This window comes from Pelobates fuscus, chromosome 2, assembly GCF_036172605.1.
Source record: "Pelobates fuscus isolate aPelFus1 chromosome 2, aPelFus1.pri, whole genome shotgun sequence".
Classification (NCBI taxonomy): domain Eukaryota; kingdom Metazoa; phylum Chordata; class Amphibia; order Anura; family Pelobatidae; genus Pelobates; species Pelobates fuscus.
The window spans coordinates 141,378,558-141,404,454 of NC_086318.1; the positions used below are offsets into that span (position 1 = coordinate 141,378,558).

Sequence of the window (25,897 nt, forward strand, 5' to 3'; positions counted from 1 at the left end):
AAAACACGACAGAATGTTGGTTGGTGGTCTCACTCCTTCCTTACATTGGTGAGGCAATAGGGCAATTTTACCCAACACCATAAGTGCTGAAGCGACTAGTAGTAATTATTGTGCTGCTTTGTCTGCTTAACCTGTTGGAAAATAAGAAAAATAAAGAATGTGTCCTGATTCATCCAAATTAAAATAAATGTATCAAATTTATTGGATGGAAAAAAAAAATAGATAAATTCAAATGAGCAGTATTTTTTTTTTTTTTTACCCGTGTGCAAGTCTAAATCAAGCACACAAACAAATTTTATCCAGGCAAAAAGCTTACTAATATTACATCTAATGTCAATAGTAATAGCATTATACAATACAAGTTGGTCATTATTATTGCATTCACTCTACATACATTATAATGTTAATGAATACAAAACAATGAGTCAAGTTTTAGCCTATTGTGCATATGTGTAAGCAAAGGTCACTCATGTCAGGTACTAAAACTAAATATTATTAATATGAGGAATTATTATTCTGTTGTGTGAGCTCAAGAACTTGCCAGTGCATTGCCAAGGGAATCCATGGCGATGCTCTGATTGCCCAAAGCTTGTCAGTTAAACAAGGTCTGCACCTGGTGAAGGTGCAAATCCATGACTGCCCGCCCACCCCACTCGCAATAGAATATTGCGGGTAGCTGGGCCGGTGAAATAGATCTCTGACCTTTTCAGTGGCCTATGAAGAGATTCAGAGTCCTTGGGGTCGGTGGTGGCCAGCATGTACTGGCAGAGAAGATTATTCCACTGTTGATCTTGGCCCATGGCTATCACAACATTTATCTGGTGTGTGCAATGGCCAGTCCGGGAATGGCTCAAACAATAACCTTAAAGTACCTATTTTTTCAAGCCCAACTCTTTTCTTTACAATTTAAATATTCAAATATTATTTTTTATTTTGACATGACTAATATTATAAAAGAAAAATACAATTATGTACATTTAATTTAATTATATTTGTATTCTGTACATGTCCTTACAGTACTCTGTTTATTATTTATTCATATCAGCAAAAACCTGTGAATCTCTCTTTGTTTTTTTGAAGTGTAACACACTGTGCATAATATTCCTGGCATGAAACTAGCATTCACACAGTGTTAGTGGTCAGATTTAGCATTACTGTCACATGTATCTATCTATACCTTCTAGAGGGAAGATAATATTTGACAGGCTATGTTCAACACCATTGAGTCCGATTAAATATATAGGTGTATTAAGGGTCACAGAATGCAATGTTGGCTACACTTTTTATGTAAATTCCTTAAAGGTCATTGGGAACATTAGAAGTAGTTTAGTCAAATTTGGTTGAATAATTTTAGGGGTTAACTTGAGTATTTGATCGTCCATATTGCTGATTGACAGTTCTTCATTTCTTTTTTCCTGCAGGTTTTCAATCCATTTTATGTCTTTCAATCATATTCAATGAGTATTTGGCTAGCTACAGGCTATCTTGAATATACCATGGCAATACTAACCATGACTGTTATGTCTATTATTGCAACGATATATAATTTGAGAGTGGTATGTATGTGAATTCATAAAAAAAACTCTTCATTTTACTCCCTTATATATTCTATTCTAAAAAGAAAAAAAACTATGGTAAATATTAAAATAATGTTTCTTTTTTTTTTCTAGCAATCAGTCAAATTACACAAAATGGCGGCATCCTACAACAGTGTCATGGTTACCCTGCTTCAAAAAAATGGAGGTAACAACAAGCAGTAATATTTAGATGTCAGAAAAAAGAAGATAATTATTTCTAGAAAGATTTAGATACAATGTAAAAGTAGGTTTCACGATTTCTACCTCTTAAAAAGTGGGTAGACTTCTTGTGGGGTTGTGTGTTTGTGAATAGGGCAGTTTGCAGTGTAGTGTGTGTGCATAGATGGTTGTTGGTGTAGTGTGTGTATATGGGCTGTAGTGTGTCTTTGTGAGACGGGTTTGGTAGTATGTGGGATGGATAGGGGTTGAAATGTATATGTTGGGGCTAGGATGAAAGTATCACATCATTGCTGTGTCAACCTACATCAGTGCTTTGATAGGGAAGCCAGAGCATTGAACTTGACCTACTCTACACCCGCTGGAAGTTTTAACTCTCCCTCCTAGCCCCTGATGGCATTAGTTGGACTGGCCAGTGAGGTAGATCTTTGATCTCCACATCAGCCATGGAGCCCTCTGTCTACTAGCACTGTCTGGCCCCACAAAGGATGGCCCTAATCCGGAACTAATCATGAGGATGGTTCTCTTATAGAATATGTGAACCAATGCCTCTTCTGAATGACCCAAAGAGGTTAATTCAAAAGTGCTGATTTCAAAACTGTAGTTAAAGATGTGCTATTTTAGCCTAAATTTTGCAATTCAGTTTTCAGGTCCCAACCATTTGCAGTTTGGTAAATGCTTACCATTTACAAAAGATTTGAGCATTTCCTTCTTTACTGAGCACCTCTGATATATGTGGAATATTCACTAGAATTGACAAGAAGACTGTGAAATTTAAGCTGAATTGGATGCATTGTAAAATTAGATGTGTGAATTTATCTAATTTTGCTGGTTTGCAATTCCATTGTCAATTCTACATAAAACATACAGGCCTACTTTCAGCCACATAGAAGAGTACACAGACTCAGTCAGAAGATACAACACACAGATTAACTTTTAGTCACACAGTAAAATAAGCCCATGGGTGTTGTTAGGTTCCAGAATACGTTAGGCTTAATAACACAACCTCTCACATTCCCATTGTATGCCCATCTCCAGTTCCATACCTCATTGACTCCACATATGCTGCCTTCAAATGTATACAGTAATCATTATTGAAAAGTAGATCCCCACATGTTTTAAAACTGCAGCTTTCATGATGCTTTGTCATTCTAAAGGCATGCAACACATCATGGGAGTTGTAGTTCCTTTTCAACACCTCTGCTTTATACAGTCTCTTTTACGTCTGCATTCTTTTTCACCATTTGTGTGTATATATATATATATAAATACATATACACACACACACACACACACACATACCCTTTCTCTTTCATTCCCCTTTTTTTGCTATTCTCCTTCAGCTTTGCACTGTGGAATATGCCATCTATATGCATCCTTTCTTTACCAATTTCCCATGCCTATTCTTACTGTTTATGCTATATCACTTGTCCTTTCTAGCTAATTCATATAATCCCTTAATAGTTTTTTCTTTTCATCTTTTTAAAGGGTTACTCTAACCCTTCTTCCCTTTGGATAATGCCTTACTGGCAACAGACCTATTGGTCCCTCTCTACAAAAATGCTCAAAGAGCGTTTTCAAAATAAGTTTTACACACCTTAATCTAGCATGGGGCAAAGCCCCTGGTGCTGCACTGTGAACTCCTGTCCGATGTCACGGTAGCTGTTCCCCATTGATCATATGGTTTTTTGGCAGCACATACGAAACAATCATGTTTGGCCCACAAAAGAAAACCAAAAATGCTACTAAGAGTATCTAATGTTGTCACGGGTGAAATATGGTACATATGAGATCGTTATAGTCTAAAGGCAATACACTAAAAATAAAACAACTTTTAATTGTATAAATATATATTCCTAAGACCACTAAATAATTGTCTATCTCTCCTCCTGCTTCTAGCAGCTGGTGCTGTCTCTCCCAACCCAGGGCCCATCATCTCTTCTCCTCACACTAAGTTAACCAGAAACCACACAAATCTCATCCCAATACCATGCCATCTATCTCCATCTACCAATACTCAGTGTGCAATCTGGAACACCCGCTCCATCTGCAGCAAAATAAAATTAACAGCCATACAAGATCTCTTCGTCTCAAATTTGTTCACACTTCTTGCACTCATGGAGACCTGGCTGTCCCCCTCTGAACCGTTACTCCTGCTTCCTTATGTTATGGTGGGCTACAATTCTCCCACACCAAACAACTGTAAAGGAGGTGGTGTAGGTATCCTTCTCTCCCCTCAATGTACCTTTTAACCTATCCTCCCTGCCCCTGCCCTGTCCTTTTCTTACTTTGTCTGTCTATTTAAACCCACTCATCTAAGAAGTGGCCTCATTTATTGCCCTTCAGTCATCCTAGGCTATTCAATAAGCACTTTTTTTCCTGGCTACCCAATTTCCTCTCCTCTAGCACTCCTTCCCTCATTCTTGGGGACTTTAATATCCCAATTAGCAACCCCAACTGCCCTGATGCCTCTTGTTTGCTCTCTGTAGCCTCCTTCATCGAACTCACACAGTGGTCTAGTCTAATTCAGCAACTCATAGAGCAGGAAACACTCGTGACCTCATCTTCACCAATCTCTGTACCACCTCTAATCTCTCCAATGTTCCATTTTCTCTGACCACCATCTACTGTCCATTGATATCCGCATACCCCGTACCCAAACTACATTACCCTCACCACATCAGTCTTGCAAAAACCTCCATTGTCATGACCTACAGCTATTCTCCACCAACCTCCAAAGTCTCCATTCACCCATCTCAAATCTCACCTGCCCCTAACACCGCAACCTCCTTCTACAAAGCCACTCTCTCCTCTCAACTAGACATCATTGCACCTCTTACACTAAAACGCACTAAGTGCCCCCAATTACAGCTTTGACTCCCACTCTGCGTCTGACTTCCTGCACTATAAATTTTTGCTGCGCTCCTACAGTCTGGCTCTTTCCTCTTCAAAAGAAAACTACTTCAACACTCATAGCTAGTGATGTCGCGAACATAAACTTTTTGGTTCGCGAACGGCGAACGCGAACTTCCGCAAATGTTGGCGAACGGGCGAACCGGGCGAACCGCCATAGACTTCAATGGGCAGGTGAATTTTAAAACCCACAGTGACTCTTTCTGGCCACAATAGTGATGGAAAGGTTGTTTCAAGGGGACTAACACCTGGACTGTGGTATGCCGGAGGGGGATCCATGGCAAAACTCCCATGGAAAATTACATAGTTGATGCAGAGTCTGGTTTTAATCCATAAAGGGCATAAATCACCTAACATTCCTAAATTATTTGGAATAACCTGCTTTAAAACATCAAGTATGATGTTGTATCGATCAGGTAGTGTAAGGGTTATGCCCGCTTCACAGTGACAGACCAAACTCCCCGTTTAACGCACCACAAACAACCGCAAACAGTCCATTTGCACAACCGCAAACTCCCCATTTGCACAAGGTTGGATACCAAGCTAGCCATGTCTCGTTCCTTGTCCTCACTGATGTCATTGAAGGTCTCTTCCTCCACCCAGCCACGTACAACACCAAGGGTCCCCGAAAGGTGACAACAAGCCCCCTGGGACACCTGCTGTGTTTGGTCTTCCACCTCCTCAAAGCCACCTTCCTCCTCTGACTCCTCTTCTTCAGACTCCTCTCTCTGCATTGCCTATCTCTGCATTATTATAAGGTGTGTTAAGTAGTACTATTCCTATCAGTTTAATCCCTGTTACGTCCCCTATCAGGGGACGTGTATATAAGGCATTGATTTTAGGAAGCGTGAGATGGAAAAAGATGCTTGGTCGGTCCTCCTACTTCAAATTTGGGGCACTGCGCATGCAATCTAATGTGCCACCAGATAGGAGTGGTGTGTTAAGTAGTACTATTCTCATCAGTTTAATCCCTGTTACGTCCCCTATCAGGGGACGTGTATATAAGGCATCGATTTTAGGAAGCGGGAGATGGAAAAACATGCTTGGTCGGTCCTACTACTTCAAATTTGGGGCACTGCGCGTGCAATCGAATGTGCCACCAGATAGGAGTGGTGTGTTAAGTAGTACTATTCCTATCAGTTTAATCCCTGCTATGCCCCCTATCAGGGGACGTCTATATAAGGCATCAATTTTAGGAAGCGGGAGATGGAAAAAGATGCATGGTCGGTCCTCCTGCTTCAAATTTGGGGCACTGCGCGTGCAATCTAATGTGCCACCAGATAGGAGTGGTGTGTTAAGTAGTACTATTCCTATCAGTTTAATCCCTGTTACGTCCCCTATCAGGGGACGTGTGTATAAGGCATCGATTTTAGGAAGCGGGAGATGGAAAAAGATGCTTGGTCGGTCCTCCTACTTCAAATTTGGGGTACTGCGCGTGCAATCTAATGTGCCACCAGATAGGAGTGGTGTGTTAAGTAGTACTATTCCTATCAGTTTAATCCCTGTTATGTCCCCTATCAGGGGACGTGTGTGTATAAGGCATCGATTTTAGGAAGCGGGAGATGGAAAAAGATGCTTGGTCGGTCCTCCTACTTCAAATTTGGGGCACTGCGCGTGCAATCTAATGTGCCACCAGATAGGAGTGGTGTGTTAAGTAGTTCCCCTCATCAGGCCTTTTTTAGTCGAATGTATCGCCCACTGTCAGTCCCTTCGGGATCCATCCCTCATTCATCTTAATAAAGGTGAGGTAATCTAGACTTTTTTGACCTTTCTGACAGCACACTTGAAGCGGGGCAGGCTAGAAGTTCTATCGCAAATTGGGATAGCTCAGGTCACAGGTCAAGCCTGCACACCCAGTAGTCAAGGGGTTCATCGCTCCTCAGAGTGTCGATATCTGCAGTTAAGGTGAGGTAGTCTGCTACCTGTTGGTCGAGTCGTTCTCTGAGGGTGGACCCCGAAGGGCTGTGGCGATGCTTAGGACTTAAAAAGCTCTGCATGTCCTCCATCAACAACACGTCTGTAAAGCGTCCTGTCCTTGCCAGCGTGGTCGTGTGAGGAGGAGGATTACTTTCACCTCTTCCCCTGTTAGTTTCCCGTTGTGCTGTGACATCACCCTTATACGCTGTGTAAAGCATACTTTTTAATTGATTTTGGAACTGCTGCATCCTTTCCGACTTGCCGTAATTCGGTAACATTTCAGGCACTTTCTGCTTATACCGGGGGTCTAGTAGCGTGGACACCCAGTACAGGTCATTCTCCTTCAGCCTTTTTATACGAGGGTCCCTCAACAGGCACGACAGCATGAAAGACCCCATTTGCACAAGGTTAGATGCCGAGCTACTTATGTCCTGTTCCTCATCCTCAGTGATCTCTCTGAAGGTATGTTCTTCCCCCCAGCCATGTACAACACCACGAGTACCAGATAGGTGACAACGAGCACCCTGGAATGCCTGTTGTGGTTGGTCTTCCTCCTCCTCCTCAAAGCCACATTCCTCCTCTGACTCCTCTTCCTCACAATCCTCTTCCAGCGTTGCCGCAGGTCCAGCAAGCGATGCTGATAAGGCTGTTTCTGGTGGTGATGGTGACCACAACTCTTCCTCTTCACGCTCATCTACGGCCTGATCCAGCACTCTTCGCAAGGCACGCTCCAGGAAGAAAACAAATGGTATGATGTCGCTGATGGTGCCTTCGGTACGACTGACTAGGTTTGTCACCTCCTCCAAAGGATGCATGAGCCTTCAGGTATTGCGCATGAGCGTCCAGTAACGTGGCAAAAAATTCCCAGCTACGCAGAGGCTGTCCTAGCACCCCGGTCATACAAATACTCGTTAACGGCTTTTTCTTGTTGGAGCAGGCGGTCGAACATTAGGAGTGTTGAATTCCAACGTGTCGAGAGCCACAGAGCCATAGAAGGAGACAAAGTTCCCCAACCAACTACCGCTCTCTCGCTACTGCCATTTGTCTCCAAGATCCTTGAGAGAGTTATATATGCGAGATTGACAGACTTCTTCAAATCCAACTCTCTGCTTGACCTGCTTCAATCTGGATTCCGCGCTCATCACTCTGATACTGATACTGTTAATAATCAGCAGCTTCTTCTCATCTTCCGTAATCTCGGTCTACGAGATACCTCTCTCCTCGTGCTCCTCATACCTCTCCCAGCACTCATTTGGTGTTTCTCTCTCTGGCTCTGCCTCTTCTCCCCAATCCCTTTCTGTTGGTGTTCCCCAAGGGGTCTGTCCTTTGTCCCCTATTGTTCACTGCCTTCCTTGGTAAACTCATCAGCTCCTTCGGCTTCCGGTATCATTTATATGCGGATGACACACAAATGTATCTGTCCTCCCCTGACTTCTCACCACCCCTATTGACTCATGTATGACTGACTCTCTGCTATTTCCAACTGGATGGCTGCTCATTTCCTTAAACTGAACCTGTGCAAAGCAGAACTTCTGGTCTTCCCTCCCTCAAGTGTTGCTGTTCCTATGTCTGTCTCCTTCCAAGTCAATGGCGCTACCATCCGCTCTACCTCTCAGGCTCGCTGCCTAGGTGTTCACTTTGACTCTGACCTCACCTTCACCCCTCATGTCCAATCAATTGCCAAATCCTGTCGCTTCCATCTCAAAAACATTGCCCCATTCCGACCCAATTTAATGCCTGATACGTCAAAGGTGCTTTTCCATGCCGCTGTCCTCTCTTGCCTTGACTACTGTCATCCACTTCTCAGTGGTCTTATGTGTTCCCAACTTGCCCTGTTACAGTCTATAATGAATGCAGCAGTGAGGCTCATCTTCCTGTCTGCCCGCACCTCCCACGGCTCCCCCCATGTCAGTCCCTACAATGGCCTCCCGTAAGATATAGGACTCAATTTAAGATCCTGACACTTGTTTACAAATCTCTACACAATGCTGCTCCAACCTACTTATCCTCACTTTTACACAAATATGTCCCATTTACTCCCCTACGCTCTGCCGGAGACCTACCTCTGATGCTCGCCTTAAAGACTTCTCTAGGGCTGCACATTTCCTATGGAACGCCCTTCCCCTCTCTGTTAGACCTCCACCCAATCTCCACTCCTTTAAAAAAATATTTGAAAACTTCTTTAGGAAAGCATATCAATTACACTGTGAAGCTTTCCCTCCCTGCACCCTTATTCCTCTCCTGCAACTGTCGTCAAAACAGAAAACACTAAGCCCTCAATGAATACTATCATTGCAACTTACTTTTCTACTCTTACCTTTTGTATATGAAAGACAAACAGGGCATCTGCAGGCTAGAGTTTACTCCCACCTGACCACCAGGGATTCTTCACTGGATCACCAGGGATTGAAATATGTCCCTTCTCCCTGAACAAAGGTAAGATGGGAGGGGGGATATACAATTTAATAATTTTTTAATACATTTTTTTTTCAATTGCTCCCACCTGCCCCCAAAAACACAATACACACTCACAGACAGCATACACACACACTGCCCCCCCCCATACACACAGCCCCCATCACACACACTGCCCCATCACACACACTACCCCCGATACACTCACTGCCTTCCCATACACTCACTGCACCCATCACTTACACACACTGCCCTCCCATACACACTGCCTTCCCAAGTGTTCTGATTCTGAAGCCCCGCTCGTGAATAACGTCTATGCACAGACCCATGCTCAGCAAAACAGAAATTTTCATTTCATAATGAATCGTAATATTTTAAAAAACAACAAATTGCAACTTTTAGGCAAACATAGCTAGACAGTTTGGCTAGTTTTGTCCAAATTGTACAATTCACAGGGTTATTTACTAAAGTGTGAATTCAAAGTGAATTCAAAATTTAAATCCGAAGTAGCTGAACTAGACGCATAGCTAAATTGCTGAATGGTTCCAGGGTGGCTACTTTTTACCTTAAATGTGTAATTGACTTTAAATTTGCTTTTAATTCTCACTTTAGTGAACAACTCTCTATGTTTTCAGTCCACTACAGTTGGGTTTTAGTGAATAATGTGCAAAATACTCCCTCAGCCAAAGAGTAAGACAAACAGATCCATGTATAGTTACACAATAAAATATACAGACCCATTCAGATTGATTTGAGTCAAGTTCATTAGTTACTGGCTACTCACTTTTGCCATTTAGTGTACCTTGAAATTGCCCACTATAGCTGCCATTTTGATTTTCCATTAATTTGGCCCGGTGGTTTATTAATTATTATGCTGCCATGTTTCTAGTCATGACTAGACAATTGGCGTAATATTTATGTTTGTTCAATTATTCTGTTATTCCAGCATTATTTTTTTTTCCAGAATTCATTTTAATATTCTATTTAATTACAATATTTTATATTATTTATGGTAGGTGACAACATAAGTTTTATGTTTGTGTCAAACTATTGTACATCTGTTACTGACACATTTGGTGTTCTCTCAATTTTGTATTACATCACATTTTTTTAGAAATGTAGTTTTGAGGTGTAATGATGTGAAAAAATTTTATGAGTGTAATAATATTATCCAAAAAATAACATGCATATTTTGCTTGTTCAATATAATGGTCTTGTTGAACTCTTAACATCTGAATAAATAATTTGTTTTTTCACCAGAAATTAAAGAAGTGGAATCTCAGTCTTTGGTCCCAGGAGATGTGATCATATTAGCTAAAAACAAACTATTCTTACCCTGTGATGCAATACTAATTAGTGGTGGGTGCACTGTCAATGAAGGCATGCTAACAGGTATGTGCATATAATAATTCAAAGTACTGTACTTTTTTGTTCAGATTGTAGCATTGCAACCTCTGCATTGACGCAAATGTGAGCTGGCCAACAAGTTTGACTTTATTGGGTAACTATGATAGTGATCAACTAAATTTTTCAATGGTTCTCAGGCTAACTGACAATTATATTGAGTAAGGCTAGATGACTATCCCCTCTTTTCTCCCCTCTGTTGAGTGAGAGGAATGAGGTGTAAACTATACTAAGTAGTGGGTGCTCAGTACTTCCTGTTGCACATCATGTCCACAAGTAGCAGGAATTATATACAGTCGTGATTCATGGGGCCACTATGACCTATGGCCAAAATTGCATGAACTCATATATGGAAGCAGAAAAAAGGGCAAGAGAAAAGATGTGAGTGACTTTGGCAGGGGCCAAATAGTGATGACTACATGACTGGATCAGAGCATCTCCAAAATGGCAAGTTTTGTGGTTGCTCCCGGTATGCTGTGGTTATTACCTAACAAAAGTGGCGCAAGGAAGGTCAATCAGGGAACCGGTGTCAGAGTAATGGGCAGCCAATGCTCATTGACACTCTTGGGGAGTGAAGGCAAGCCCATCTGGTTCGATCACATAGAAGAATAACTGTAGCTCATTGTAACGGACACCTTCCATTGATGGATGCTCCTAGCGCTTCCTGAGGACTCCACGCACTGCAGACGACACCACAACCACCGCAGACTCCACAACCGCCGTAGCTTAACTGGAGCCGCGCCGTCTTCCTTCCACCCTGTATGAACCTCCAGCATTCAGGACCATGTGGGGAAGACCTCTCCTCCAGGAGAGCGTATCAGGAACAAGAGTTAAGTGATTAAAGATCCAGGGAATATGCAGCGCATAGCAATCCCCAGTGTGATATAGCAGCTCCCTCCAATAACGAGACAAGGCTACGTATTGAGGGTCAAGAAGATGTCTGAAGTTTAACGACAGGGACTCTGCTTTTATGCAATTCTCCCCTGCAAGGGAGACACCCACGTCCAATTAAACATTACCCAATCCCACAATGGTTACCTCCCACAGATTCCCTCCCCTTAGCCTGAGAGGTAACCCAATTATAACATACAATTTAAACATACATTTTTATACATTTCTATACCTCCAAAACTATGCAATCTTCATAAAAAATATTAATAATCAGCATACTTTACTTACAAACATATCCAAAATTCAGCTAATTCCCTACAGGGGTTAAAGAGTTAGCTGGAAGTCCTTTATGACCGACCGCAAGCACATTTCCCTGCCCAAAACAGTTCCACAGATTCAGGCTGAGCGGTCGGTCTATTTCTGCCCTGAAAAGTTACAAAGTCCCATCCGAAGACGGCGTTCAAATCATCGAACTCATTTTGACTTTTGTCGAAGTGTCGAAGTGGAACTAGGATTGTTTCCGTGGTGTTATATTGTCTACCAGAGGTCTGTTTTACACCCAGAAACGACAAAGTCCCGTTCGAATGTGGGTTCGAATCTTCGAACGGGACTTAGTCTCAAGCAGTGTCGAAGGGTAGACGAAGGTGCAGCTCACCGCGTTCGACTGGATTAAAATGGCCGCCGCCACGTGTTCGACTGTAATGGCGGCCACTTCGACGACTTCGGCACTTCGACGGCTTCGGCACTTCGACTGCATTCGAAGTGCCAGTTTAAAAGTTGGAACACTGCTCCCAAGTAGTTAAAGGGCCAGGAACAGCATACAAACATCCATTGTGCCCAAATAAAAGTCTCAAAGGGCAATACCTTCCAGGGCCAGAGTCGCAGGGCAGGAGGCTAGCAATAAGTCTTCTCCAATGGCAAATGGCAGTTTGTCACACTCATATTGCTGAAAAACATAATGCTGCCCATGATAGAAAGATGCATTACCGCTGCTTATTGGGCTGCATAGCAGCAGACTGGTCAGATTGCCCATGATGACCCCTGTCCACTGACAAAGCACTTTCAATGTGGATGTGAGGATCAGAAATGGACCATGGAGCATTGGAAGAAGGTTGCTTGGTTTGATGAATTCCATTTGCTTTTAGCTCAGGTGGATGGTCAGGTACGTATACGTCATTTTTCTGGGGAAGAGTTGGCAGCAGGATGCATTATTGAAAGAAGGCAGGCCAACATGGGCAGTATAATGCTCTGGACAATGTTCTGCTGAGAAACCTTGGGTTCTGGCATTCTTGTGAATGTTACTTTGACACATAACACCTTCTTCATGCCAATGGTGTTCCCTGATGGCACTGGCCTCTTTCCACAGTATAATGCACTCCACCACATTGCAAAAAGTGTTCAGGAATGGTTTGAGGAACATGACAAAGAGTTTAAGGTGTTGCCTATGCCTCCAAGTCCCACAGATCACAATCCGATTGAGCATCTGTGGGATTTGCTGAAACAACAAATCCAATCCATAGAGTCCCAACCTTGCAAATTGCATGACTTAAATATCTGCTGCTAATGTTGCTGATCTATCTATCTATCTATCTATCTATCTATCTATCTGTCTATCTATCTATCTATATATCATTATTATTATTATTATTATTATTGCCATTTATAAAGCCCCAACAGATTCCGTAGCGCTTTACAATAATATAAGAGGGGAGATTTAACTATAAATAAGACAATTACAAGAAAACTTGAGGACCCTGCTCAAATAAGCTTACAGTCTATAAGAGGTGCGGTGTAAAACACAATAGGACAGGAAATGGCAATCAAATAAGGTGGAAGTGAAGCAGAGCTGGAGGAGAGAGTTTCTTGCAATTTAGGAGAGAGCAAGAGACAGGTATGTGAGGTAGAGTTTACTCTGGGAGGCCATAAGCTTTCCTAAAGAGATGGGTTTTAAGGCACTTTTTAAATGATTGAAGACTAGGGGAGAGTCTGATGGCGGTAGGCAGGCTATTCCATAAGAAGGGAGCCACCTGCGAGAAGACCTGCAAGAGTAAGTTGGCCATACACCTGTGAGCAGCGGACAGGAGAAGGCCACGGGCAGAGCGGAGAGACCTAGAAGGGGCATACCTATAGATCTGTGAAGAGATATAAGAGGGGCTAGAATTGGTCAATGTTTTATAAGTATGGGTTAGCACTTTGAATTGACTCCTATAGGATAGAGGAAGCCAAAGTAAGGACTGACAGAGGGGTGAGGTGTGAGAGAACCGACTAAAGAGGAAATTTAGTCTGACGGCAGCATTCATTACAGACTGGCGGGGCAATACGTTTTTTGGGAAGGCATTTTAGGAGAGAGTTAAAATAATCCATGCGGGAAATTACTAGAGCATAGACAAGCTCCTTAGTAGCATCTTGCGTAAGAAAGGAGCAGATGCGGGCTATGTTTTTAAGATGGAATCTGTAGGACTTGGTAACATGCTGGATGTGAGGCTCAAAGGTTAGGCCAGAATCAAGTATGACACCAAGACAGCGTGCTTGCAAGGAAGGATTGATGTGGATACCACTAACTTGAAGGGAGAGTGAAAGAGGAGGATCAGTTTTAGGAGGAGGAAAGACAAGGAGTTGTGTGCAGATTTTTGTTTAATATTGTATTGATTTTAAAACTTACACAGCCCAGCAAAGCACCCAGAGCTCAATCAGCTGTTCCACTGCCCTTTGCAACAGTCTGATTTTAAAACTTACCCAGCCCAGCAAAGCACCTAGAGCGCAATCAGCTGTTCCACTGAGCTTTGCAACAGGTAGCCTTCTGGAAGACTGATTCCCCTCCCATCCTACCCCTCGCCCACGCACCCCATGCTCATTTCCTGAAATGACAGGTGCAAACACGTATCAGCACACCCTTCCAATCTCTTAACCCTATATAATACATACCCTCTCTCCCTACAAATATCTATATATCACACACCAATATTATATACTTTGATTTAATTTTAAATTTTTGTTTTTCACTATTTGTGTTTCATTTTCATCTACACACCTCATACCACTAACCTAAATCCAAATATGAATATACTGTTATTCTTAATAACCCTTTTCTCACTCCAAATTTGTTCACATCAGTACCGCCTCAAACTGGAAAACAAATCATCATACACCATGGCCTGCTGGTGAAGCGTTATAAAAAATAGCCCTCCTTCCTCCACCTCCCAAAATTATAAAGTATCCCATTCACCATACAAAAATTATGTCCAATTCCTATTCCTTATGGTACTTGCCCTTGCAAATAATGTGGAGTCTAACCCTGGTCCCCCAGCTAATTATAATCCTAATCTCCCCACTCAAAAAGGCCTCTCTTTTGTGCACTGCAACATCCGTAGCTTACTCCCTAAACTGGATGCACTGCAAGCCTGGTGTTCCCATTACAAACTAAAAATCATTGTACTCTTTTAGAATCATGGTTAACGACTAAAATACCAGGCTCCACCATTGCAATACAGGGTTATTCATGTTTTAGAAATGACAGAGCAAACAGAGGAGGAGGCATTGTTATTTATGTTTACAATTCCATAAAGTTTACCCCCTTACAAAACGTTAGCCCTCCTGCCACCTTTGATTTCCTTTCTGGCACGATTGAGATCCTGTGCAGTAAATCATTCATTGTTGCAGGAATCTACCGCCCACCTAGCTCCCCAGTGCATTCCCTATCTGACATAGCCCCTCTCCTTAGTGAAACCATAGCTCAAAATCCAAAAAGTGAACTGTTGGTCTTTGGAGATTTTAATATTGATTGGCTGAATTCTAAAAATAATATTTCTTGCTCGCTATTTAAGACTTTGCAGCTAACACAATCAATCTCCTTCCCAACTCACATAAACATTAAAAGCCTTAACCATACCCTGCTAGATTGGATTATCTCCACTTCTCCTGATAGAATCCAGGAGGCAGGTGTTCTCCCTAACAGTTTCAGTGATCACTGTTTAGTGTACTGCGTGCGCAAAATAAAGGCTACTAAATCCTCTCCCAAGGTTAAAATCACCAGGTCCTTCAAAAATGTAATCTTGAATCCTTTCTTAATGACATCAAGAACCTCCCATGGCACAGCCTGAACTCCTACAAGTTTGGAAATTGCATGCCCCGCTGCGTAAGGTGAGAGTAAAAGGAGCACATATGAACTGGATCACAGCTGACCTCGTCCAAATGTACCAGTTTCAGGTTTCATTGTGGTCAAAGTTCAAGCATACTGGTCTATGAACGATCACTGTGAATATAGACAATGGCGAAATATATGCACAAAACAAACAAAATTGGCCAAGGCCCAATATTTATGTGAAAATCTGAAAATAACCTATCAAACTCTAGAAACTTTTGGAAAGCCATAAATACATTACAAACTCCCCCAATCCACTCCCAACCCTCCACTGTCAAAGTGGATAATCAAACCCTGCAACTTCCCTTAGATGTAGCAAATGCCTTTAACAATTATTTTGTCGGATGCTCCACTACCAAGCTAATAAATGACACACATCCTGAAACTACAAATGTGGATCAGGCCCCACTAAATTTGCAAAGACCCAATATAGACAAGTTCATTTTTAGACCTGTACCTATTAGTGTCATTAAAAAAACACCTTAATAATTTAAAAATGAAAAAACAGTCTGGACCTGATCAAATCCCAGCAATGCTGTTGAAGTTCAGGGCGCCGGCAATTGCTAAACCCGTCACAACCTTAATTAATGAATCCTTGGTGTCTGGATGCATACCAAAACTTTGGGAGACTGCAAGAGTAGTGCCTATCCATAAAAGTGGTGACACTAATTTGGTTTCTAACTATCGCCCAATATCATTGCTCCCAGTATTGTCAAAAATCTTAGAAAAATGTGTCCATACGCAACTATGTGAGTATTACCAACAATCTAACTATCTGACCCCTGATCAATTGAGTTTTTGCCCGAATAACTCCACTACAACTGCCCTCTTAAAAGTTTGCAATGACATCCAAACTGGCATGCAACAAGGAGACCTAACTGGAGCTATTTTCCATGATTTTGCAAGGCCTTTGACACAGTAGACCATGACATTCTACTGCACAAACTCAAAAACTGGTGATTGCCTGCTAACCTGGTTTCAATGATATGTATCCATTTCTGACAGCAACTCCCTCCCTCTCCCAGTCACGTGTGGTGTTCCGCAAGGTTCCATTCTCAGCCCCCTACTGTTCACATTATTTATAAATGATCTGCCTAATGTCAGCAAATCCTCAAATCTACACATGTATGCAAATGGCACAGTAATCTATGCAAGCAAATCCAATCTATCACAGCTTGAGGCTGTGCTCCAAGACCAGTTTACAGAGGTAGAAAAGTGGATTACAAAAACAAGCTCTTCATAAACACTGACACAACTGTCACAATGATCTTTGGAACAGTACCTAAATTACACAAATGACACAATTCCCACCTATCCATCAAAACAAATTCAAATAGCACACTGACCGCAGTCCACTCTTTCAAAAACTTGGGTATGTTGTTAGACCATAATCTATCGTTTGGCCTCCACATAGAAAAACTTGCATCTAAACTTTTTCCAAAACTTGGTGCCCTGAACAGAAACAAATCCTGCCTAAGCCCTACAGTAAAGGAAAAGATTGTACAGCAAATGCTGATGCCACTCATTGGTTATGGGGATGTAGTATATGTAGCGGATTGGTACCGGGCTGTCCTACAACATGTATGGGAATAATTGTATTTGGTCATATTGCTAGTTTAATGTGTGTGAACATGCATAGAAATCATTGTATCCGGTTATATTGGTAGTTGAATGTGTGTAAAGTACTGTATTCCTCTGGTTGTTCGGTAGAATCATTCGAATGAAACAAGGGAATGAAACTACCGAACAACCAGACCACCCTGTGTAAAGTGTGCCTTCAATTACCGTTTGCAACAAGGTTGCAAACGGGTAATTACCTATTCGTGCAGTGTGGTCTTTGTCCTCTGGGTGGCCGCCATTCGGGATACGAACACGTGGCGGCGGCCATCTTAAACTGCCGAACAGCGGTGTTTTGCCGTCGAGTGTCTGGAACTAAAATCGGACACTTGACTAGGCAAACACCGCTGAGACCTCCATACTTCCAGAAATTCGTATAGAAACTACCGAATGACCCGCCGTTCGGTAGAAAGAACCCCACAAACAAGGGAATTCATTCAAACCCTCTCCAGGCTCTATAACACAGGCAATTCGTCTGTTTTCATTCCCTTGTTTGTGACCGACCGCAGGGCCAAAATGCATGGAACTGTTTTCGGATACTTTACCCCTGCGGTCGGTCAATACTTTAAAGTCCCATAACTCCCGAACGCTTTATCCGAATGGGCTGATTTTAAAATATGTTGTTCCTCCAGACTAGGGCTATCTGGAGATATTGGATTTGTGGATGTACCCCAAGTATTTAGGGTACATCCAAAACTTGGGTAAAACTATGTACATGATAAGGGGATTATGATGCTAGAGGAGGGGAGGAGATGTATGGGAGGTTACTGTTCATAGATTGGATAATGTCTTAAGTGATAGAACCTCCTCCCTTGCATGGGAGAGGGCTTTATAAGGAACTGTGGAATAAAGCTTGTCAGTTCTACTCCTGAAACTGTGTGTCGTCCAGTTATTGGGATTGCGATGGGGATATTGCTGTATTACTCTACCTGCTAGAAACCTTGCCTGTGGACTTATCATCACCTTGTTCCTGAGCCTCACTGGGATCTCTAGTGGAGAATAGCTGTGAAAGATCAGCTCTCCGCTACATTGGTTGGCAGCGCTGGGATCCAAACTCACAGAGGAACAAGCGTAAATGGAGTACGGATGGAGATTGATTTTTCTGCGCTAAAACGCTCCACGCTAAAGGACCTCCTAGAGGCAAGGGGTATACAAGCCAGCAATAAGAAGAAAGCAGTACTTGTTACAGAACTCATGGCAGAGTACAGAATGGAGGGCGATTCAGTTCCGGCACAGAGGGAGCCGGGAGGAACACCACAAGGATCGGAATTCCAGAGGCAGGTTCAGTTCAGGCTATCCCTTTATGGGGAAAACCCCCCAGCAGAAATTGTTACCAGGACAGTGTCCGAGGTACAATAATTCATCCTAAGGACACAGGCGACAACAGTTCCAGAACAAAGATCTGCAAGTAGTGTGCCACAGGAAGGTAAGCCTAAAATACCGTACCAGGCTTTTAAAACATATGTGGAGGCAGAGGAAGATATAGACGCTTTCCTGCAAGACTTTGAGAGACTGTGTGCACTGCATAAAATTAACACAGAGGACTGGGTACCTATTTTGGCCGGAAGGTTAACCGGGAGGGCAGCAGAGGCATATCGGACTGTACCTAATGACGAAATAAGGAATTACAGTAAAGTAAAAGAAATTATACTCGCCAGGTATGCTATAACACCCGAGGCATACCGGCGGAGATTCCGGGATTTAAAGAAAGCAGAGAAGGACTCGCACGCAGAGTGGGCATGCCGATTACAGAGGGCAGCACTCGGGTGGGTGCAAGCTAGCAAGGCACGTTCTATGGAGGATGTAATACAGATGTTGCTGATGGAGCAGTTCTATGAGGGAGTAACCAGTGAGGTCCAGGAATGGGTAAGGGACAGAAACCCTACTTCCCTCACCGAGGCTGCTAGAAAAGCAGATGACTACCTGGATGCACGCAGGCCACAAAAACCTGCAGCTCCAAAAGCAACCTTTAAAACGTTCGGGGGAACCACCTACACCCCAGCTCCACCGAGACCACTACCACCACCACCACCACCCGCTGCACAGCCCCGGTTCCGACAACCCACTGCTGGCCCCTGTCATCACTGCCAGAAGTGGGGACATTATAAAAGGGAATGCCCACAGCTGCGGGACCGTTCCACCTGGATTCGTCCAGGCCCACCTCCACCCCGGGCGGCCGCAGCCCACCACTACCAGGACCTAGTTGCCACCCCGTATGGTTCCGCAGTCCCCATTACCACTGTGGAACAATGGGAGGTACTGCACGAGGCAGATCCTGTCCAGGCCAATGTGGACAATCTACGGCACCATCGACAGACCGTATATCTGAATGGTACAGCAGTCCGGGGGTTACGAGATTCGGGAGCCACCATCACTTTGGTACAGAGCCACCTGATTTCAGATCAGGCAAAACTGAACAAAACTGTTGCCGTCCGGGTAGCTGGGGGAGCAGTGTACCGGCTACCTACAGCAAGGGTACATTTACATTGGGGAGCGGGGGCAGGGGAAGTGGAGGTGGGGTTGATGCCGCATTTACCGGCGGAGGTTTTATTGGGGAACGATCTGGGGAGGCTCACTTCTGCTTTTGAGCCACAGTCGCCCACCACAGGGGAGGTCAACCCTGTAGTCACCCGACAACAGGCCCGCATCCAGGACCACAACACACTGCCGGAGGTCCAGGTAAGCAACCCTACCCCCCCTCTAGAATGTGTCCCCTGGGCTCCACCTAATGAATTTGTAGCTGAAGTTGCAACAGACCCCACGCTTCAGGTGTATAGGGACAAGGTTGTCACGGGTCCCCCCGGGGCGGAGGGAGAGAGATTTATCTGGGATAAACAACTTTTGTACAGGGAAACAAGCAAGCAGATTACGGGGTCAGACCCGATAGCAAGGAGACAATTAGTGGTACCGCAGCGGTACCGGGCTGAATTACTCCGGATAGCGCATGATATTCCGCTATCCGGACATCTAGGAGTTAGTCGCACCAGGTACAGACTAACCCAGAGTTTCTTCTGGCCAGGGATTAGCCAGGAAGTACGCAGATATTGCACGACTTGCGATACCTGCCAGAGAGTGGGAAAAAGGGGAGATCGCAGGAAGGCTAAACTTCACCCCTTACCCATAATAGAGGAACCTTTTAGCCGAATAGCGGTGGATCTGATAGGCCCCCTCAATAAAGCTAGCCCGTCAGGAAAAAGGTATATTTTAACGGTAGTAGATTATGCCACCAGGTATCCAGAGGCAGTGGCTCTGACCAACATCCACGCTGAAACGGTCGCGGATGCCCTCATGCGGATATTCTCCCGGATGGGATTACCCAGGGAGATTATCTCGGATCAGGGTACCCAGTTTACTGCAGAATTCACCCAACACCTCTGGAGGATTGTGGCAAACCCAGCCACTTCCGACTTATATGTATTGTAGGTTGTCCATAGGCTGAATGTATATTGCAAGTCGTTACCTGTGATAATGCTATGTACAGCCGTTCGCCGTACGAATGTGGGCTCCCCAGGTAGACCACACCTTCACCAGTTGTGTGGCACCAAGTAACCGAGTACATCCCGGTTGCAATCGGTATTTCAAGGCTCTCCTAGGTGGCCGCCGATCGGCTACCGACCATGCGGCGGTCGGCCATCTTGGATCCTTTGTCTCTGCAGCGGTGTTCGGTCGTCGAGAGCCTGGAACGGAAAACGGCTACTCGATGAGTGAACGCCGCTAGACTTTCAGAGCGTTCGGGAGTCCCGCGTTCGGTGCATATTATGCCCTGTACTTATCCGGTACTTTTAAAACCACTTTTATGTTTTATCGTATTATGTGCGGCGTTCGGTCAATTCAGCTGGGATCGGAGCGGTATTCTCCCAAGGTGTGCGCCCCGACCCCAGCTATCTACCGAACGTTCGATTATTATAAAGTACCGAGTATTGTGTGAATTGTGTATTTTAAGGTCAATTGTCGGTTTTGCTGCACGAGGAGATAATCCACTTAAGCGTCCATTTTGGTAGGAGTATCCTTCTCGTGCAGCAATGCCTGTTGGGAAAGTTGCAGTGCATATTGGGAGAAATCCCCTGGAATTACGGTCTGGAAACCCCTTGCATGGGGAACTGTATAAATATGCTACCTGTGAATAAACCGAGTTAGTTGACTCCCAAACTGTGTTTCGTCCGGTTATTGGGAGGATGGGGAATATTGCCGTGCTTTCTGTCGTGACTGTGGATTTCCAGAGGATACCAACGGATATCGTGGACTAAAATACTGCGTTCCGTTACAATTGGTGGCAAGCGACGGGATCCGAACCTTACAGCCGAAAAACGGAGTTCGTGTAACTGGAACTACCGAACTAGGAAAGCAAAGGCAATTCGTATGGAGATTGACTATACCATACTGAAGCGACAGACGTTAAAGGAACTACTGGAAGCCAGAGGGAAAGTAGCCAGCAGCAAAAACAAGGCGACAATCATTGCCGAGCTGATGGAGGGAGACCAAGCCCGCAGCGCTACCCCCCCGGTAGTTATGGAGGAAACGCTCTATGAAAGAGAAATGAGGACCAGGCTAGCGTTTTTGCCGCAACCGATATCAGATGCCATGTTAAATATGGTAATGGAAAATGTGCAGGAATATGTTATGGCACACAGCCCGCAACACACCCTGGCTCGAACCGAGTCAAACCCAGGGTCCCTCTACAACCCAGTAAAGCCCAAGATCCCGTACCAGGCCTTCAGGGCTTTTTGCGAGGAAAAGGACGAGATAGACGGGTACTTGCAGGACTTTGAAAGACTGTGTGATCTGCATGAGCTAGAACGGTCCGTATGGGTGCAACTGCTAGCCAGCAAACTAGCAGGTCGGGCAGCCGAAGCGTACCGTGCTGTACCCAGTGAGGACAGCAAAGATTATGCCAAAGTAAAGCGTGCAATCTTGGAGAGGTATGCCATTACCCCAGAGGCATACCGGCGCAAGTTCCGACACTTACGCAAACCAGAGCGAGATTCGCACGCAGAATGGGCACACAAATTGGATCAAGCCTCCCAAGGGTGGATCCAGGCCAGCAACGCCACCACCATGGAGGAATTGCGCCAGCTGATGTTGCTGGAACAATTTTTTAATGGATTATCCCCGGAGACGCAAGAATGGGTACGGGATAGGAAACCCCTTACCCTAACGGAAGCGGCTAGATTGGCCGATCAACATTTTGATGCCCGGAGACCCCAGGGACCTGTAGCCAAAAGCTACTCCCGACCCCCAGGACTACCTAGCGCCACAACACCCCTAGCGCCCACCGCTGCCCCGTTCCGTCCCTCACAAGGACAGATACCGCCACCGTCCAGATACAACGGGCGGGCCAACATCCAATGCCATTCCTGCAAACAATGGGGGCATATGGCCCGAGAGTGCACCCAGAATCGCAGCAGGCCCACCTGGAATCAGGGCCGTCCAAACCCCGCACCCAGGGCGGCTGCTCACCATTACCAGAGGGACCTCGCCACTCAGGATTTATGGAGTGTGCAGGCGGAGGAACCTCTGGGCATTTTGCACGAAGTCATGTCAGTCCGAGCCACTGATAACCTGCAGCATCACCGACAACTGGTAACTCTTGAGGGAACCGAAGTGCAGGGTCTGCGAGATTCGGGAGCTACCTTAACCCTGGTAGCCCCCCATTTGGTTTCAGAGGGCACGCATACCGGCGGATCTGTGGCCGTTCGGGTAGCCGGGGGAGCTGTATACCGACTGCCCACGGCGAAAGTACATTTGAACTGGGGTGCGGGAGAGGGGACAGTAGAAGTGGGACTAATGCAGAACTTACCAGCAGATGTTGTGTTAGGGAATGATTTGGGTCAGATGACCTCTGCCTTTGTTCCGCAGGCACCCTACCAGGAAGCCCATCCAGTAACCACACGGCAACAGGCACGCACCACGGCTACACCGATACACTCTGAGGCTCAGGTAAGAGACCACGACCCTCACCCGACTTCCATATCCTGGGATACCCCGACTACCTTTATCACCGAAGTACAGACCGATCCCACTCTACAAGTCTATAGGGACCGGGCACAAGCTGTCCAGGCCGGGCTAGAGGGGGAGCATTACACGTGGGAAAAAGAGTTACTGTACCGTATCACGGCCAAGGACGTGGGGGGGTCTGTCACTTTGACGAACAAACAACTAGTGGTACCCCGGAAGTATAGGCAGGAGCTGCTCAGAATTGCTCACGATATCCCCTTATCAGGACACCTAGGGATGACCCGTACCCGGTACCGCCTAACGCACGCGTTTTTCTGGCCCGGAATCTCACAGGATGTGCGACAATATTGCACGTCCTGCGACGTCTGCCAGAGAGTAGGAAAACGAGGGGATCGCCACAAGGCCAAGTTATGCCCCCTTCCCATTATCGCCGAACCCTTCAGCAGGGTCGCCGTAGATATAGTAGGGCCCCTGCCAAAACCCAGTCCTTCTGGGAAGAAATACATTTTAACTGTGGTGGACTACGCCACCCGATATCCTGAAGCGGTAGCCCTCTCTAACATTCACGCTGAAACCGTGGCGGACGCTCTAATAAAAGTATTTTCCCGAGTAGGGTTCCCCCAGGAGATAATATCTGACCGGGGCACCCAATTTACTGCTGAGGTTACCCAACAGATGTGGAAAGTGTGTGGCATTAAGCCCATAGTCAATTCAGCCTACCACCCCCAGTCCAATGGACTATGTGAACGCTTTAATGGGACGCTGAAGCAAATGCTTCGGACGTTCGGGGAAACCCACAAAGACTGGGAGAGATTTCTACCTCACCTGCTCTTTGCGTATAGAGAGGTTCCCCAAGAATCGACCGGGTTCTCCCCATTCGAACTACTGTTCGGGAGAAGAGTACGGGGACCTTTAAACTTAATTAGGGAGCACTGGGAGGGGGAGAGTATCGCTAGCGAAACCCCTATAGTATCGTATGTACTGGAGTTCCGAGACCGACTGGAGGCGCTAACCCAGGCCGTACACACCAACCTCCAGGCGGCCCAACAACGTCAGCGGCGATGGTACGATAGGGGAGCCAGGGACCGCAGCTTTCAAGTGGGGCAGAAGGTTTTAATTTTAAAACCTGTCCGCACAGATAAGCTGCAGGCCATCTGGCAAGGCCCATACCAGGTAGTGGAGCAGCGATGCGACACTACCTATGTGATTGGCCCCTGCTCCGGGGTAGGGAAGAGACGCATGCTTCACGTCAACCTGCTCAAACCCTACCACGAGCGGATAGAGGATGTGACGGCAATCTGCGCCTCAGCCATGGAAGATCAGGAGAACTTACCACTACCTGATCTGCTAGAACAGGAAGAGCCGGTAGAGCCCTCCCGGGGGGTTCAACTGGGGGAGCGGCTAAGCCCTCGCGAGCGTGCCCAGATACAGGCGCTGATCGTAGCTAAAGGGGCTACGTTCTCTAATTTACCTGGGTACACTCCGCTGGCCACCCACCGAGTTGAAACCCCGGGACAGCTACCTATGCGGCAGGCACCATATAGGGTCCCGGAATCAGTCCGGACTCATATGAAGGCCGAGCTGGATGAAATGCTGCAGTTAGGGGTTATCGAACCCTCAGATAGCCCCTGGGCATCCCCGGTAGTCCTGGTGCCTAAAAAGGACGGCACAACCCGATTCTGCGTTGACTACCGGAGGCTGAATGACAAGACCGTGTCTGACGCCTACCCGATGCCCCGTATAGACGAACTGCTAGATAAAATGGCACGGGGCCAGTATCTCACTACAATTGACTTATGTAAGGGATACTGGCAGATTCCTTTAGCCGATGATGCCATCCCCAAGTCGGCGTTTGTCACCCCGTTTGGCCTGTACCAGTTCAAGGTCATGCCCTTCGGGATGAAAAACGCTCCGGCTACTTTTCAGCGGATGGTAGATCGACTACTGGACGGCTTCCAGGACTATGCCTGTGCCTACCTGGATGACATAGCCATCTTCAGCCAGACTTGGGAAGATCACCTCCAACATATAGGGGCGATCCTAGATCGTATTGGGGGAGCGGGGTTAACGCTGAAACCGAGTAAGTGCCACATAGGGATGGCCGAGGTGCAGTATCTAGGACACCGAGTAGGGTGTGGGCAGCAGAGACCCGAGCCAGCCAAAATTGAGGCCGTAGCCAAGTGGCCTACCCCCAGGACCAAAACCCAGGTGCTAGCGTTTCTAGGGACTGCAGGGTATTATAGGAAATTTGTACCTGACTACAGTACCCTGGCCAAACCCCTGACGGACCTGACCAAAAAGAACCTTCCCCGACTGGTTGTCTGGGCCCCAGAGTGTGAGCAGGCATTCCAACAGCTCAAGACCGCACTAACTAATGCTCCTGTGTTAATGGCTCCTGATCCAACTAAAAGATTTCTTGTCCACACAGACGCTTCAATGTTTGGATTGGGGGCAGTGCTGAGCCAAGTGGGAGCCGATGGCGGAGAACATCCCGTAGCCTACTTAAGCCGCAAGTTGTTACCCCGCGAAGTAAGCTACGCCGCCATCGAGAAAGAATGCCTGGCCGTGTTGTGGGCCCTTAAAAAGTTACAGCCGTATTTGTATGGACAACCTTTTTCCTTACTCACAGATCATAACCCGTTGGTATGGCTAAACCGTGTATCTGGAGACAATGCCCGGCTGTTGCGCTGGAGTTTGGCGCTGCAGCCCTTTGACTTTACCATCCACTACCGACCAGGAAAACAAAACGGTAACGCCGACGGGTTATCCAGACAAACAGAATTAGAAAAATGATCTGTGAGTACTCCCCCGGACATCCCCAAGCCGATCCGTTGGGATCAGACTGTGTATGCCGGCTTGGTTCTGGGGGAGCATTGTGGCAAACCCAGCC

At 45.6% G+C, this 25,897-nt stretch overlaps 1 protein-coding gene across 1 annotated transcript in view; it reads left to right on the top strand.

Moving 5' to 3' along the window:
- LOC134586876 (probable cation-transporting ATPase 13A5) overlaps positions 1–25,897 on the top strand; it is a 196,899-nt gene that overhangs the window by 88,206 nt on the left and 82,796 nt on the right. The window contains exons 7-9 of the mRNA XM_063442778.1: positions 1,422–1,556; positions 1,671–1,743; positions 10,260–10,391. Of these exons, the coding sequence (XP_063298848.1) occupies positions 1,422–1,556; positions 1,671–1,743; positions 10,260–10,391 (340 nt within the window). The remainder of the gene's footprint in view (positions 1–1,421; positions 1,557–1,670; positions 1,744–10,259; positions 10,392–25,897) is intronic.